The sequence below is a fragment of the Siphateles boraxobius genome, unplaced genomic scaffold, assembly GCF_051911475.1.
Source record: "Siphateles boraxobius isolate OS27281-9 unplaced genomic scaffold, OSU_SipBor_1 365, whole genome shotgun sequence".
Classification (NCBI taxonomy): domain Eukaryota; kingdom Metazoa; phylum Chordata; class Actinopteri; order Cypriniformes; family Leuciscidae; genus Siphateles; species Siphateles boraxobius.
Window position 1 is genome coordinate 57,861 of NW_027508992.1, and position 17,140 is coordinate 75,000.

A 17,140-nucleotide genomic window follows, 5' to 3' on the forward strand; every position below is an offset into this window, starting at 1 on the left:
CACTGGCGCCCCCCAAGGGTGTGTTCTCTCCCCACTGCTCTTCTCCCTGTACACTAATGACTGCACTTCTAAAGACCCCTCTGTCAAGCTCCTGAAATTTGCCGACGACACCACTGTCATCGGTCTCATCCAAAACGGTGACGAGTCTGCTTACAGACTGGAGGTTGAACAGCTGGCTGTCTGGTGCAGTTATAACAACCTTGAGCTGAACACGCTCAAAACAGTGGAGATGATCGTGGACTTCAGGAGGAACAGCCCAGCACTCCCCCCACTCACCATCATGAACAGCACTGTGGAAGCAGTGGAGTCATTCAGGTTCCTGGGCACTATCATCTCTCAGGACCTGAAGTGGGATAATCACATTGACTCCACTGTGAAAAAGGCCCAGCAGAGACTGTACTTCCTTCGCCAGCTGAGGAAGTTCAACTTGCCACAGGAGCTGCTGATTCAGTTCTACTCAGCCGTCATTGAGTCTGTCTTATGCACTTCCATCACTGTCTGGTTTGGTTCAGCTACCAAATCAGACATCAGGAGACTACAACGGACAGTCCGGACTGCGGAGAGGATCATTGGTGCCCCCCTGCCAAACCTCCAGGACATGTACTCTTCCAGAGTGAGGAAGAGAGCAGGTAAAATCATCACAGACTCCACTCACCCTGGACACCACCTGTTTGAACTGTTACCGTCAAGACGGAGACTAAGATCACTGGCCACAAGAACATCTCGGCACAGGAACAGTTTCTTCCCACAGGCCATTTCCCTTCTGAACAGTTAACACTCCTCCCAAGGCATATGCCTCTAAGTGCAATACTCCCACTGTGTGTTTGTGTGTGTGTGTGTTACTGTTTGTGTGTGTGTGTGTGTGTGTGTGTGTGTGTGTGTGTGTTACTGTTTGTGTGTGTGTGTGTGTGTGTGTGTGTGTGTGTGTGTGTGTGTGAGAGAGAGAGAGAGATTTGGGCACAAACCTTTTCACTACCGCCACAATCACAGTGTTGTGAGAGCAGCCGACGGCTCGAATTGAGCTGGAATAAAAAAAGAAATAAAATCAGGGTTTGAATCAACAAAAAAACAAAATGTCAACATCTTTCACAAACACAAACGACTCAATGTGTGAAAACATTTCCCTTCACAAGCAGGACGCTTCCAATCGTTTCTTAAATTACACTTAATCTCTGTTGAGGATGTAGGATAATTATATACCGGAACAAAATCATCCACATCATATTCAATGCCATATCTCGTTCTGAAGATCTCACACAGCGCCGGATGATCCTCAATATTACAACTTATTCTGGACAGATTCACACACTTTTGAGTTATGATCAGTTTCCAGAACGTTCCTCAGATGATGACGCACACACACACACAGTAGCACACACACACACGGACACACACACATAGTAGCACACACACACACAGTAGCACACACACACACAGTAGCACACACACACACGCACGCACACACACACGCGCACGCACACACACACACACACAGTAGCACACACACACACACACAGTAGCACACACACACACAGTAGCACACACACACACACACGCACACACACACACAGTAGCACACACACACACAGTAGCACACACACACAGTAGCACACACACACACAGTAGCACACACACGCACACACAAACACACACGCACGCACGCACGAACACACACGCACAGTAGCACACAAACACACGCACGCACGCACATACACACACAGTAGTACACACACACACAGTAGCACACACACGCACAGTAGCACACAGACACACACACACACACACACACACACAAACACGCACACAGTAGCACACACACGCACATACACACACACAGTAGCGCACACACAGTAGCACACACACACACACGCACGCACATACACACACATTACACACACACACACACACAAACACACATACACACACAAACGCACATACACACACAGTAGCACACACACACAGTAGCACACACACACACACACGCACATACACACACAGTAGCACACACACGCACACACACAAATGCACATACACACACACACACACACAGTAGCACACACACGCACACAGTAGCACACACACACACACACACATGCAAACACACACACACACACACACACACACACACACACACACTCCCCCCTCACTCAATAACTTTTGTAACTATATTTGTAATGGATATTTTACTTATAAATATACAGTGTTATTTTACATTTGATTATAGTTGCTGTACAATCTGTGCTGAAAAAAAAGTAATTATTTTTTAATAACAGTGTTTATTGTCTTTAATAATGCTGAAGTTTATATTAGTTGGGTTAGTTGTTCTTCTATGGTGTTTTTAAACCTCCGGCAAACTTTGCTTGTGTAAGAGTTCCTCAGCTGATGATGTTCATGATATTCAGATACAATTACATGTTTTGCAATAAGACTAAATTAATTTTACCCAAGTTTTTTTTTACCTTATTGGAATTAAAATTAGGAATTGATGAGCAGAATCGGAATTGTTAAAATTTAAACGATCTCCAACCCCAGCATCCGCTCATAAAAGCTTCCACTACACAGAACGACACGTTCACAAGATTATCCCGCGTTACAGGAGTGTTACAGGAGTGTTACAGCAGTAGCGTTACAGGAGCGTTACAGGGGTGTTACAGGAGCGTTTCAGGAGTGTTAAAGGAGCGTTACAGGGGTGTTACAGGAGTGTTACAGCAGTAGCGTTACAGGGGTGTTACAGGAGCAGCGTTACAGGGGCGTTACAGGAGTGTTACAGCAGTAGCGTTACAGGGGTGTTACAGGAGTGTTACAGCAGTAGCGTTACAGGAGCGTTAGAGGGGTGTTACAGGAGCGTTACAGGGGTGTTACAGGAGCGTTACAAGGGTGTTACAGGAGCGTTACAGGGGTGTTACAGGAGCGTTACAGGGGTCTAACAGGAGCGTTACAGGAGCGTTACAGGGGTGTTACATGAGCGTTACATGGGTGTTACAGGAGCGTTACAGGGGTGTTACAGGAGCGTTACATGGGTGTTACAGGAGCGTTACAGGGGTGTTACATGAGCGTTACAGGGGTGTTACATGAGCGTTACATGGGTGTTACAGGAGCGTTACAGGGGTGTTACAGGAGCGTTACAGGAGTGTTACAGGAGCGTTACAGGAGCGTTACATGGGTGTTACATGGGTGTTACAGGGGTGTTACAGGAGCGTTACAAGAGCGTTACAGGAGCGTTACAGGAGTGTTACAGCAGTTAGGGTTTAGTTGGCAGCTGGTGTAAGGGTGGGTGGGTCTTTTTATTGGGTTCTTTGTTCGTTTTTTTTCTCTTTTACATTTGTCGATTCGTGTGCAATCATTACTACGCTGCTTTATATCCTCATATGCTACAAACAAGGTGGGTTGTTGGCTGGGTTGTATATGGGGATGGGGGTTTATAGAATTAGCTATCCATGTCTGTGATGATGAGTGGCAAGGGGGCATAAACCTCGTGGTGAACTGAAATTCACCAGTTGGAACGTTAAGGGACTGAATTCTCCGGTGAAGCAAAATAAAGTTCTTAATTATTTGAAACATTTGAATACTAGCATAGCCTTTATTCAGGAAACGCACCTCAGGCCTGCAGATCAAAGGGATGGGTGGGCCAGCTCTACCATTCCGGTTTTCAGATTAAGTCTCGAGAGGTTGCTATTCCGACTCATAAATCAGTTCTCTGAAGTCATCTCCGACCCCAATGGGCATTTTATTATTATTAGAGGACAGATCAATGGAGTTTGCTTGATTTTGGCCAATGTATTGGTCCTAATTGGGATGATGAGGCTTTTTTCAAAAAAGTTCTGTTTTCCCTCCCTGATTTGCATCCAACCAACTAATTCTGGGTGGGGATCTTAACTCTAGACCCTGTTCTAGATCGCTCCTCATCTAGGCCTTGTACGCAGTCTAAATCCAGCAAAATTATTCAGTTATTTATGGAGCAATGTGTTGTGTCTGATTAGTGGTGCTTTTTTTACCTCCAACACAAAACAGTTTTCTTTTTTCTCCCGCATTGACTATTTTCTGGTTGATAACTAATTGCTTCCATTGGCTAGCTCATGTATACACAATACTATTGTTATTTCAGACCATGCCGCTGTTACATTCGACCTGGCTTTACCAGGCCTTTCTATGTCCCGGTCTCCTTGGCATTTTAACTCCTTAATGCTCAATGATTCCGATTTTATTATTAACGATAGGATCGACCTTTTTATTTCCACAAATATTACTCAGGACGTTTCAGCTAAGACAATTTGGGAGGCATTTAAGGCTTATTTAAGAGGAGAAATTATTTCATATTCAGCCTACAAGAGAAAAGTGATAAATGAAGAGAGAGTTAATCTTCTGAATACTATGGTAATTCTCCAAACTCAGATCTCTTAGTTAAGCTTCTCACGGCCAAGACAGAGTTTGATCTACTTGCTACAAACGAGGCAACTGAAGCTCTGCATGAGACTCGTTGCAATTACTATGAATTTGGTGATAAATCGAGTAAATTGCTTGCCCGTCAGTTGCTGCCTCGCACCTCATTACTCAAATATCCACCCCAATTGGGTCTTCAGTTCATCCACTTACTATTAATGACTAGTTCAGAAACTTCTACGCTTCCGTATATACCTCGGAAAACATAGCTGAAGAGGCTCAATTCGATAACTTTTTCAGTTCCCTAAATGTGCCTTGCATTGATTTTGATATCTCCTTAAATTTAGTAGCCCCTCTTACTTTAGATGAAATTACGACTGCTCTTAGTCCAATGCAGAAGGGTAAATGCCCAGGGCCGGATGGCTTTCCTGCAGGATTTTTAAAGACATTCGCTGACAAATTATCACCTCTTTTGTTCAATATGTTTAATGAGTTTTACAGCTCAGGTATCCTCCCTCACTCTTTACAGCAGGCTATTATTTCTCTAATTCTCAAGAAAAATAAAGATCCTTCTCAGTGTAGTAATTATCGCCCCATCTCCTTACTTTGTTCAGATGTGAAATTATTAGCTAAAGTCCTAGCGAGGCGTCTAGAGACTGTTCTTCCAACCATAATTTCTTCAGACCAAACAGGGTTTATTAAAAACAAAGACTCTTTTCATAATATTAGGCGCTTTTTGAATATTCTTTACTCTTGCTCTTTGAATGAATCTCCAGAATTAGTTATTTCCATGGATGCTGAGAAGGCATTTGATAGAGTCGAGTGGCACTATTTGTTTTACACACTGAGGAAATTTGGTTTTCCCGACCAATTTATAGCTTGGATAGGCTCTTATATTCGTCTCCCTTGGCCTGTGTACGAACAAACAATAACTACTCTGAGTATTTCTCTCTTGGTCGCGGGACTAGACAAGGCTGCCCTCTTTCCCCGCTGCTGTTTGCAATAGCTATTGAGCCTTTGGCAATTGCTCTAAGATCTAGTGCGATGGCTGTCATACAAAGGGGAGGGATGGCGCATAAGCTATCCTTATATGCGGATGACCTTTGGTTATACGTGTCCGACCCTGGCACCTCTATTCCCTTGGTGCTGAATTTGCTAAAAGATTTTGGCCTAATTGCAGGGTATAAATTAAATCTGAGCAAAAGTGAATTAATGCCCATCAACACGGTTGCCTAGGAATATCCATTAGCATCCCTGCCTTTCAAAAATTCATCTCAGAGTTTTAGATATTTGGGCATAAATGTCACAAAAAGCTTTTCTGATCTATCTGATCACAATTTTGTCTAGTTGCTTAATCGTCTTGAACAGGATTTTAATCGTTGGTCTCTCCTTCCTATATCCCTGATTGGTAGGGTTAATTGTATTAAGATGAGCGTGCTTCCGAAATTTTTATATTTATTTCAGTGTATTCCTATTTTTATTACAAAGTCCTTTTTTGTTGCACATTAAGTTTCTCTGGAATAAAAAAACTCCAAAGCTCAGGAAAGGTATTCTGCAGAAGACAAAACAATCAGGTGGCCTGGCTCTTCCTAATTTCTTAATATACTATTGGGCAGCGAATATACGCTCCACCCATAACTGGTTCCATTCAAGTAACTTTGTCAATTCCCCATCCTGGCTTCACATAGAGAACGCATCGTGTACGTCCTCCTCCTTGGCTGCTCTTTTATGCCTCGAACATACAATGTCCCCGATCAAATATCCAAATAATATAGTTGTAAAAAACAGTCTTAAAATCTGGACCCAATTTTTGCGCCATTTTGGTCTTCACAATACCCCCTTGTTATCCCCAATACATTCTAACCCTTCGTTTCACCCCTCCATTTTGGATTGTGCGTATGCATCCTGGAGAGACCATGGATTGGCTTTTATTGCAGACCTTTATATTGATAGTGTTTTTGCCTCTTTAGATCAGTTGACCTCCCAGTTTAATATTCCCAAAAGCCATTTTTTCAGATATTTACAAATTCGAGACTTTTTTACATAAAAAAATGGTTAACTTTCCAAATGCCCCTCCCCTTTCAGATTTGGACACTATTCTGAGTGTGGATCCTTGTACTAAAGGGTCAATTTATAAATTAGTGAACATAATTGTTAATTTGCAATTTTCCTCTGATAACTTACACATTGTCTGGTCCCAAGACATCGGTACTGACATCAACGAGGAGACATGGAAAGCAGTCTTGAACAGGGTTTACTCTTCCTCTCTTTGTGCACGTCACAGACTCATACAGTGCAAGGTGGTTCATAGAGCACATTGGTCCAAAACCAGGTTAGCTCGCATTAACCCCGCTATTGACCCGGAGTGTGACCGGTGTCAGTCTGGTTCAGCCACTTTAATTCATATGTTCTGCACTGTCTTCCTTTTGGAGGCACATTTTTATCTCATTGTCAGCTATAACCTCTGTGGAAATACAACTTAGTCCAATTATTGGTTTATTTGGGGTTTTCCAGCCTGGTCATTCTTTGCCTTCTTATTTCTCAGACTTTGTAGCTTTTTTAACTCTCTTGGCTAGACGGTTAATTTTATTGAACTGGAAGAGCCCTCACCCTCGATCTCACACACGCTGGGTTAGAGATGTTCTTTATTTCATGAAGTTAGAGAAAATTAGGTACTCTCTTCGCCGACCTAGCACTATTTTATGTCAAGCTTTGGAGACCCCTTCGTGAACATGTCCAAACTCTCCAGCTTGACCCTGCTCTCTGTGTTTGATTTTGGACCCCATTCCCAGACCCCAAGCCCACCAATCACCACCAGTCACCAGCCTAGATAATACTACTTTTGTATTGTCTGGTCAATATATAATTAGGTTTAGTGTATGCAGGATTCTATTAGATTGCACTTGTAAGTTGTTGTTTTTTTTCTTTTTTTCTTTTTTGACTTCTGTGTATCTGTTTACTGTTACGTATTTTAGGGCCTTTTTTGTCTCCCACTGCTTTGTAATGTATCTCAAAATGCATTAATAAATCATAAAATAAAAAAAAGAACAGGAGCGTTAGAGCAGTTCCTGCGGGAGTCAGCGAGAGCACACACCGGCAGAGCGCTTCCGCGTCCAGACTCCTGGCATGCCGGTGATCCATGAGGATAAGGTCGTGGTTCCTCTCCTGGAAACTCTCCAGCGCCGCTTCTGGTGTTCGGGCAACATTACACCTGAACCCGGCCCGCTCACAGGCCCAGATGAAGCTGCCGCTCTGAGCGTCGTCTTTGGCAAACACTAACAGTACCTGCACACACACACACACACACACACCGGTAATATTACAAACGTGCAGATTAAGAGCCGGTAATATTATAAACGTGCAGATTAAGGGCCGGTAATATAATAAACGTGCAGATTAAGGGCCGGTAATATAATAAACGTGCAGATTAAGAGCCGGTAATATTATAAACGTGCAGATTAAGAGCCGGTGATATTATAAACGTGCAGATTAAGAGCCGGTGATATTATAAACGTGCAGATTAAGGGCCGGTAATATAATAAACGTGCAGATTAAGGGCCGGTAATATTATAAACGTGCAGATTAAGAGCCGGTGATATTATAAACGTGCAGATTAAGAGCTGGTAATATTATAAACGTGCAGATTAAGGGCCGGTGATATTATAAACGTGCAGATTAAGAGCCGGTAATATTATAAACGTGCAGATTAAGGGCCGGTAATATAATAAACGTGCAGATTAAGAGCCGGTGATATTATAAACGTGCAGATTAAGGGCCGGTGATATTATAAACGTGCAGATTAAGGGCCGGTAATATAATAAACGTGCAGATTAAGAGCCGGTAATATTATAAACGTGCAGATTAAGGGCCGGTGATATTATAAACGTGCAGATTAAGAGCCGGTAATATTATAAACGTGCAGATTAAGGGCCGGTAATATAATAAACGTGCAGATTAAGAGCCGGTGATATTATAAACGTGCAGATTAAGGGCCGGTAATATTATAAACGTGCAGATTAAGAGCCGGTAATATTATAAACGTGCAGATTAAGGGCCGGTAATATTATAAACGTGCAGATTAAGAGCCGGTGATATTATAAACGTGCAGATTAAGGGCCGGTAATATAATAAACGTGCAGATTAAGGGCCGGTAATATAATAAACGTGCAGATTAAGAGCCGGTAATATTATAAACGTGCAGATTAAGGGCCGGTGATATTATAAACGTGCAGATTAAGAGCCGGTAATATTATAAACGTGCAGATTAAGGGCCGGTAATATAATAAACGTGCAGATTAAGAGCCGGTGATATTATAAACGTGCAGATTAAGGGCCGGTAATATTATAAACGTGCAGATTAAGAGCCGGTAATATTATAAACGTGCAGATTAAGGGCCGGTAATATTATAAACGTGCAGATTAAGAGCCGGTGATATTATAAACGTGCAGATTAAGGGCCGGTAATATAATAAACGTGCAGATTAAGGGCCGGTAATATAATAAACGTGCAGATTAAGAGCCGGTAATATTATAAACGTGCAGATTAAGAGCCGGTAATATTATAAACGTGCAGATTAAGGGCCGGTAATATTATAAACGTGCAGATTAAGGGCCGGTAATATTATAAACGTGCAGATTAAGGGCCGGTAATATTATAAACGTGCAGATTAAGAGCCGGTGATATTATAAACGTGCAGATTAAGGGCCGGTAATATAATAAACGTGCAGATTAAGGGCCGGTAATATAATAAACGTGCAGATTAAGAGCCGGTAATATTATAAACGTGCAGATTAAGAGCCGGTGATATTATAAACGTGCAGATTAAGGGCCGGTAATATTATAAACGTGCAGATTAAGGGCCGGTAATATTATAAACGTGCAGATTAAGAGCCGGTAATATTATAAACGTGCAGATTAAGGGCCGGTAATATTATAAACGTGCAGATTAAGGGCCGGTAATATTATAAACGTGCAGATTAAGAGCCGGTAATATTATAAAAGTGCAGATTAAGGGCCGGTAATATTATAAACGTGCAGATTAAGGGCCGGTAATAACGTGCAGATTAAGGGCCGGTAATATAATAAACGTGCAGATTAAGGGCCGGTAATATAATAAACGTGCAGATTAAGAGCCGGTAATATTATAAACGTGCAGATTAAGAGCCGGTGATATTATAAACGTGCAGATTAAGGGCCGGTAATATAATAAACGTGCAGATTAAGGGCCGGTAATATAATAAACGTGCAGATTAAGGGCCGGTAATATTATAAACGTGCAGATTAAGGGCCGGTAATATTATAAACGTGCAGATTAAGAGCCGGTAATATTATAAACGTGCAGATTAAGGGCCGGTAATATTATAAACGTGCAGATTAAGGGCCGGTAATATTATAAACGTGCAGATTAAGAGCCGGTAATATTATAAAAGTGCAGATTAAGGGCCGGTAATATTATAAACGTGCAGATTAAGGGCCGGTAATAACGTGCAGATTAAGGGCCGGTAAAGCATGAATCAGTTCCAACTTTATTTTCAGTTCCAATAATATATTTGCATGTATAATTTCAGACGTAATGTTTTAGTTTTTATCAAGGACGTAAACAAATGCCAGCGCTGCTTTAGTAGCCACTTAGTTATGCTATTTCGTGTGTCTATGACAAACATTTTGGACCTGAATTTGTAATTTTGTACTAATTTTGGTAATGTATTTTCCATGTATACTTTGACGTCATTTTTCGATTTGATCAAGAATGTAAACCAATGCCAACGCTGTTTGTAGCTAGTTAGTTCTTTGCTATTTTGTGTGTATAAGACAAACGTGTATAAAGTTCAAAAAATGATATGTAATCGCAACAGCAAACTTACTTCAGCTGCTGTTATCAGATGTTTTCACGTTCTGTTGGCATTTTAACACAGTTTCCACATGTACACCTAAAGAACACGATACACAGAGTAAACTAAGTTTTGTGAATAGATAAACGGTTGTTCATTATATCGATAAAACAATAACTTCAAAAAATGGTATTACTCAGTCATTTATTCAGTTATATTAAATATTTAATCAGGAGAAAACCGTATCTCAAAAACTAACAAGCAGCGGTAGCATTTTCAAGTAACAGCGTATCGAAATTCTTATATAATAATAGTAGAATAGAATAATAATAATGATTCAAAAATGTACCATTCAGAAACGTTTTGTAAGAGCCGTGTTTGTGGAGGTTCTGCTTGACTCTCTTCATTGCCGCTTTCTGGGTCTGATTCTGGCTCAAACTGATACGCAGTATTACACCATTATTTACATTGGAAGTCACATGCAGCTTTCGCCTTCACATGCATTAGAAGTTTCCGACGCAGTTTAGCCAATTGCAACACACCGCCCAACTAACCAATCTGAGCCCATTGCCTGTTTCTGAGGGAGTGGTTTCACAGAATCAGGATTCAACCGGTCGTTCAAATGACAGAGGAGAAAGCGGCTTACAATAAGGTGAAATTTATGAAAAATAAGGCTTTAAAAAAAAAAAACGAAGACATGTTATATTGCACCCCATAAACACAATCATGCAAAGAAAAAAAGCAGTAAACCACCCCTTTAATAACCGGTAATATTATAATATGATCGTCTTCATACGTCAGAAGGAGAACGAAATCTGATCAGCTTATTTTTGACATGCTTGCGAAGAAAGACTCACCAGAACAGAGTTACTGGGTTTCACCTTTCACGTTTTCCGGGTTGATAGAAGCACCGGATTATAGCACTCACACACCGAAAAACTCAGATTATCATGATATGTCCCTTTAACATGAACACACAGTTCATTTGAACAGATTCACTGCACCAGACAGTTCAAAAGAATCGCTGGCTCAGATGAAGCACTGCATGTGTGTGTACAGACGGTTCAGACGCTCGGCGTGATGTGCGTGTTCTGTGGGAATGTGGGATCAGCGGAGGACAAAAACAGGAAAAGGAAATCACTAGCACTTTCCTACAGTAATTAAAGCTCTAATGCTAACGCTAGGGCTGCACAATTCAGACTAATCATTTCACAGCATTCTGTGTGTATCTGTGTTTCTGCAGTATTGAGTAACGTTGTTCTGTTTTGTTTTGTTATGTTGATAGCTCAGTTCAGGAGTTAGACAGGGGAGTATGAGAGAAGAGACTCAGACTATAACTCGCGCTATAAGACGTGTGTGTGTTCATTGAGCGTATGCGAGTTCGTTGTATTGGGGAACGTGGATGAACTAAGGTGTGGCCGCTGAGGTTTAGGACGCATCCCGTCACACGAACCCCAGACTCCATTTGTTCAAGAGTTTCTACCATAGACTGTCTATAACAGGGATGGGCAACTTCGATCCTCGAGGGCCGCTGTCCTGCAGAGTTTAGCTCCAACCCTGATTAAACGCACCTGAACAAGCTTATCAATGTTTTCAGGATTACTAAAAAATTATTTTTGTCAGTGTTGGAGCCAAACTCTGCCGAACAGTGGCCCTCGAGGATCGGAGTTGCCCATCCCTGGTCTATAATATGGGCATAGTGTGTGTGACGTCACTCGTAGCGTTTTTGAAGCCCAAAGTGGGCGGAGTCGGTCGTCCCCATCTTGGCAGCGTCACTCCTGGATAAACGAAAATGTGCAGCGAGGCGGATTAGCTGAGGTGACGTGACGCTAACGCTAGCAGACAAACGGCTAGTAGTGAAATTAGCAGCAATCCGCCTGTTACTCAAGTGACCCCGCCCTTAATTATGCTTAATATAATTTAAACGGAGGAGTTATAAAAATAAAAAAAATCACACGCCTCACATTCGCCATGAAGAGCTAAATTAACTTTATAGACCAAAACCACTTTTTGCACCAGACTGTGAACGTTTTTTTCTGCTGTAAAGTTGTGCATTTTAACATGAGGGTTTATGGGATTGAGTCTCTTCTGCAGCCGGCCTCGAGTGGCCAGTGGAGGAACTGCAGTTTTATGCCTGGTTCAGATTACACGATTTTGACTCCTAAAATCTTGTCACGTCGTGGACAAGAAACATGTCAGACTACACGTTGCTTCCTGACCAGTCATCGCGTGCCATCTTTAACGACGCGCGTGATGTCATCAAGAAGGCGAAACTAGTAGCGAGTGACTTCCGGAAACGAACGTAAACAAACAATGGATGAAGCGGTAAGTGTTGTATTGGCTGTCCTGTGATAAGAAAAACGTAAAAAAAGAAAGAAAACCCGACAATGGACACGCTCCTGGATTGCTCGAAGAGGACAGTATGGGCTGTCAATCCTCCGAAGAGAACTTGAGGTAAAATATTGTTTTCTTATATGTTCTAACCCTCTCTCTTTCGTTTCGCCATTTTTGAAAGTTGTGTACGGAAAAGCTTCTGTGCTCCTATTGGTCAACCTCATACATGTGACGGAACCCGTCGTGGACGACCGTTAAAAAAAATTAAACATGCTAGTCTTTTTGTCGTGATGTCGTAAAGCATCGCAGACGCGACGTAGGTTGTCGCCCACTATGACACACTATACGAGATGATACGATCGAATCTTGCGTCCCGACGCCCGTTGTCGTTTACGAATCCCCACGACACCCTACGTCAAACGGATCGTGCCAAAATCGTGTAATCTGAACCAGGCATAAGTCTCTTCAGTGTTGAGAGAGAGAGACCGGAAGGTTTCTGCTTGGTTTCTACACCGGTTATAGATTTCATTGTCATTACAGGCCCTTCAAATCGTTCCGACGACACGTGCGTCTCTGCAAACACACTGAGCAAACACTACAGAATCATGGAGAGATTATTCATATTCTCACAAGAGCTCCAGAAATCTCAGGACACACACGTCTGATTCACTCAACCGGCCTAAAATTAGCCTGAAGAATTAATGAGCCTCTCAATATAGAACATGCGCACACACACACACACACACACACACACACACACAATAATGAACAGTCGTACCTGCAGTTGATCTTCATAGAGCTTCATTGGTCCGAACTGCACCTCCGTCAACGGGCTCTGAAACGACAGTCGAGAACTAATCTGAAATCCGAACAGACACATGGATGAATGTGCAGCAAATGATCCCAGCATCCTCTCTGATGCACCATTACGTACATTTCTTACAGGAAAATACAAACACTGTCATGAATCTGAAAATGATGAAAATGGCTTTAAAACTCACTCTGTTTCGTGAATGTGTGTGTCGATTAGATTAGTTATGTGTGAGTGTTCTAATCTGTATGTCATAGTGAAAGTGAAAGTGACACGTGATGGCCAAGTATGGTAACCCATACTTGGAATTTGACCTCTGCATTTAACCCATCCAAGTAAGTGCACACACATTAGGAGCAGAGTAGTGAGTAGTGAACACACACACACACTGCAAACGTGGATACACACACCCGGAGCAGCGGGCAGCCTTGAGTGGCGCCCGGGGAGCGATTGGGGGTTAGGTGCCTTTCTCAAGGACACCTCAGTCATATTCCTGCCGGTACTGGAATTGAACCAGCAACCTTTGGGTCACCAGTCCAACTCTGCTACCATTAGGCCATGACTCCCCCACACTGGAAGAGTGTATACCCCACACCGGTATACCCCACACCGGTATACCCCACACCGGTATACCCCACACCGGTATACCCCACACCGGTATACCCCACACCGGTATACCGGTTCATACCGAAAACCGGTGTATATTTTTGTTATGATATAAATTTTTAATATACCGCCATACCGATGTATTTAATTACACAACGTTCGTAACGAAAGTTACGCTGCGCCGCGCGACACTGTTTCAGACGGACCCTTTACAATGTTGCACTTCTAAGCAGCGACTGCGAGGCGAGGGTAAACAGCAGTGCTCTGGTGTTACGTTACAGGGAAGATGGATGCTGCAGAACTATGCCGTTATTTTCCTGTCAAATGTCGAGAGCGCATTATTGTAGCGCGAAAGTACATTAATATAATGCGCGAGTGCGAATCTCTCTGCTCGCGCGCGGAATATAATGTGCTGACTCTCAGACACGCTGCTCTTGCTAGAATAGGTCTATTTTCTCTGGGCTCGCTCAGAGAATCCTGCACTTAAAACGTGTTCGGTGCAATCGCGGATCTATCCTCTTCCCCAGCTAACAATTTTAGGTTATAAGAACATTTTCATAACGTTCCCATTAAGTTATTTCCCATTAAATAATTAACCTTATTTCTGAATGTTCTAGGAACATTCAAAACGTCCAGTTTTTAGATGTTGTATTAACGTTCTTGCTTGGTTATAAGAACGTTATTAGAACGTTAAGAAATAACAATTTTAGGTTATACTGGGCACTATTCTATTCTACAATATTCACTAATGACAGGAAAATAGACCATCCTAAGTCAATTTACTGCAGTAATTCCTCTCTCAACCAGTAGAAAATGCTTTGAACACCTGAATGTGCATGAAAAAAAAAAGTCAATATACCGGAAAACCGCCATAATTTTGAAAAAAAACGTGATATAAATTTTTGTTCAAACTACCCAGCACTAGTATGTCATTGCAGTTTCCCTGGTAGATCACCTGCAATCAATCGGTTAATTGGTGTCACCTGACGGGAGCTACTTTAGGTCTAGGACGCATGCTGTTGCTCTCTCTCTCGTCTTGCAGCCGGCAGAGCAGTAGCTGTTAGGGTTAGGCTTCTACAGTCCCCTTTTCCTTTTTATATTAAATAAACTTTGTTTTAATTGACAGACAGAATCAAATCAGCTGTGAATTCATTACATAAGACACACACATACTTCCAGTGAAGTTACACAAAGAGGGGTGTGTGTGTGTGTGTGTGTGTGTGTGTCGTGCTCATGGAGAGTGACACTGTGGCCTCATTTCCACTAGATAATGAGATTAGTAAACCGCCATCTCACGCAAACGCTCCAGTTAAAGCTCGTCCGACAGCAAGAACTTCTGTTGTGAACTTTTATTCCTTTCAATAATTTGCTGTATTGCTATTGGTCCAGCTAATACTATCTCACCAGCACACGCAGTGACACAGACTCACATACTGCATCCTGTCTGCTCAATCACTGCACACACTCACACACACAGCAGTGGCTTTCCACTGAAGTGAATAACAGGAAAGTGGATGACATTGTTGAGAGGGCAGACGTCAGTGTGAGATATATAGAGGGCAAACGCTTCCTCACAGATCACTTCAGGGAGCAGCGTTCAGGGACCACACATACACACACAACACACAAACAAACACACACTCACGCTCACACTCACAAACACACACGCTCACTCTCACACTCTCTCACACACACTCACGCATTCTCTCTCAATCTCTCACACTCATGCACACAGGCACACAAACACTTGCGCACACATTCGAGCTCTCACACACACTCACAAAATCACCCACAATCTCACACAATCACACTCCCTCACACAATCACACTCTCTCTCTCGCTCTCTCTTGCACACTCTCGCCCACGCACACTCACTCGTTCTCGCACACTCGCACGCTCTCGCTCGCCCACGCACACTCACTCGCTCTTGCACACTCACTCGCACACTCTCGCCTCTCGCTCTCACACTTTCGCACACTCTCGCCTCTCGCTCTCACACTCTCGCACACTCTCTCGCTCTCGCACACTCACTCGCTCTCGCACACTCGCCCACACTCTCGCTCTCGCCCACTCGCCTCTCACTCGCTCTCGCACACTCGCCCACACTCTCGCTCTCGCCCACTCGCCTCTCGCACGCTCTCGCTCTCGCCCACACTCTCGCTCTCGCACGCTCTCGCCTCTCGCCCACACTCTCCTCCGCCCACACTCTCGCCTCTCGCCCACACTCTCGCCTCTCGCCCACACTCTCGCCTCTCGCCCACACTCTCGCCTCTCGCCCACACTCTCGCCTCTCGCCCACACTCTCGCCTCTCGCCCACACTCTCGCCTCTCGCCCACACTCTCGCCTCTCGCACGCTCTCGCCTCTCGCACGCTCTCGCCTCTCGCACGCTCTCGCCTCTCGCACGCTCTCGCCTCTCGCACGCTCTCGCCTCTCGCACGCTCTCGCCTCTCGCACACTCTCGCCTCTCGCCCACACTCTCCCTCTCGCCCACTCTCGCCTCTCGCCCACACTCTCGCCTCTCGCCCACACTCTCGCCTCTCGCCCACACTCTCGCCTCTCGCCCACACTCTCGCCTCTCGCCCACACTCTCGCCTCTCGCCCACACTCTCGCCTCTCGCACGCTCTCGCCTCTCGCACGCTCTCGCCTCTCGCACGCTCTCGCCTCTCGCACGCTCTCGCCTCTCGCACGCTCTCGCCTCTCGCACGCTCTCGCCTCTCGCACGCTCTCGCCTCTCGCACGCTCTCGCAGTGAATGTGGGAGTGAGTGTAGGAGTGAGTCAAGTCAAGTCAAGTCATCCTCATTTATATAGCGCTTTTAACAATGTAGATTGTTTCAAAACAGCTTTACAGAGATAAAGATATAATTTAAGGTAACAGAGATTGGTTTGGTTTTATAGTGGCTCTTGAAAAATGTTTTTTCCAGCTAAAGTTAGTTTTGATTGATTCACTTCCATCTAAATGATAGTTTGTTATTAAATTAGGGGCCGCTAAGACGACACCGTTCTCTCTAAACAGACTTTAAACGTGAACCTGTGATAGACGCTGATGGCGTTCACATGCGCATTAAGAATTGATTCTATAGTTATGTGCGTTTGAATATATGTGCGCAGGTTTATAATTCCTTACAAACCATGCCTAAACAAACTACTCGTCTATAAATTTTGATGCAGAATTT

The 17,140-nt window shown here is 43.5% G+C and overlaps 1 protein-coding gene across 6 annotated transcripts in view; it reads right to left on the minus strand.

Annotated features, from left to right (window-relative positions):
- Window positions 1–17,140, minus strand: part of pde8a (phosphodiesterase 8A) — an 81,367-nt gene that overhangs the window by 44,604 nt on the left and 19,623 nt on the right. For all 6 annotated transcript variants that reach the window (XR_013190670.1, XR_013190669.1, XR_013190671.1 and 3 more), the window contains exons 2-4: window positions 13,325–13,381; window positions 7,475–7,665; window positions 966–1,022 (exon numbers count right to left, since the gene is read on the minus strand). Coding sequence is in view for 2 of the 6 variants with exons in the window: in XM_077196845.1 (XP_077052960.1) it covers window positions 966–1,022; window positions 7,475–7,665; window positions 13,325–13,381 (305 nt within the window). In the remaining 4 variants the exon portion in view is untranslated. The remainder of the gene's footprint in view (window positions 1–965; window positions 1,023–7,474; window positions 7,666–13,324; window positions 13,382–17,140) is intronic.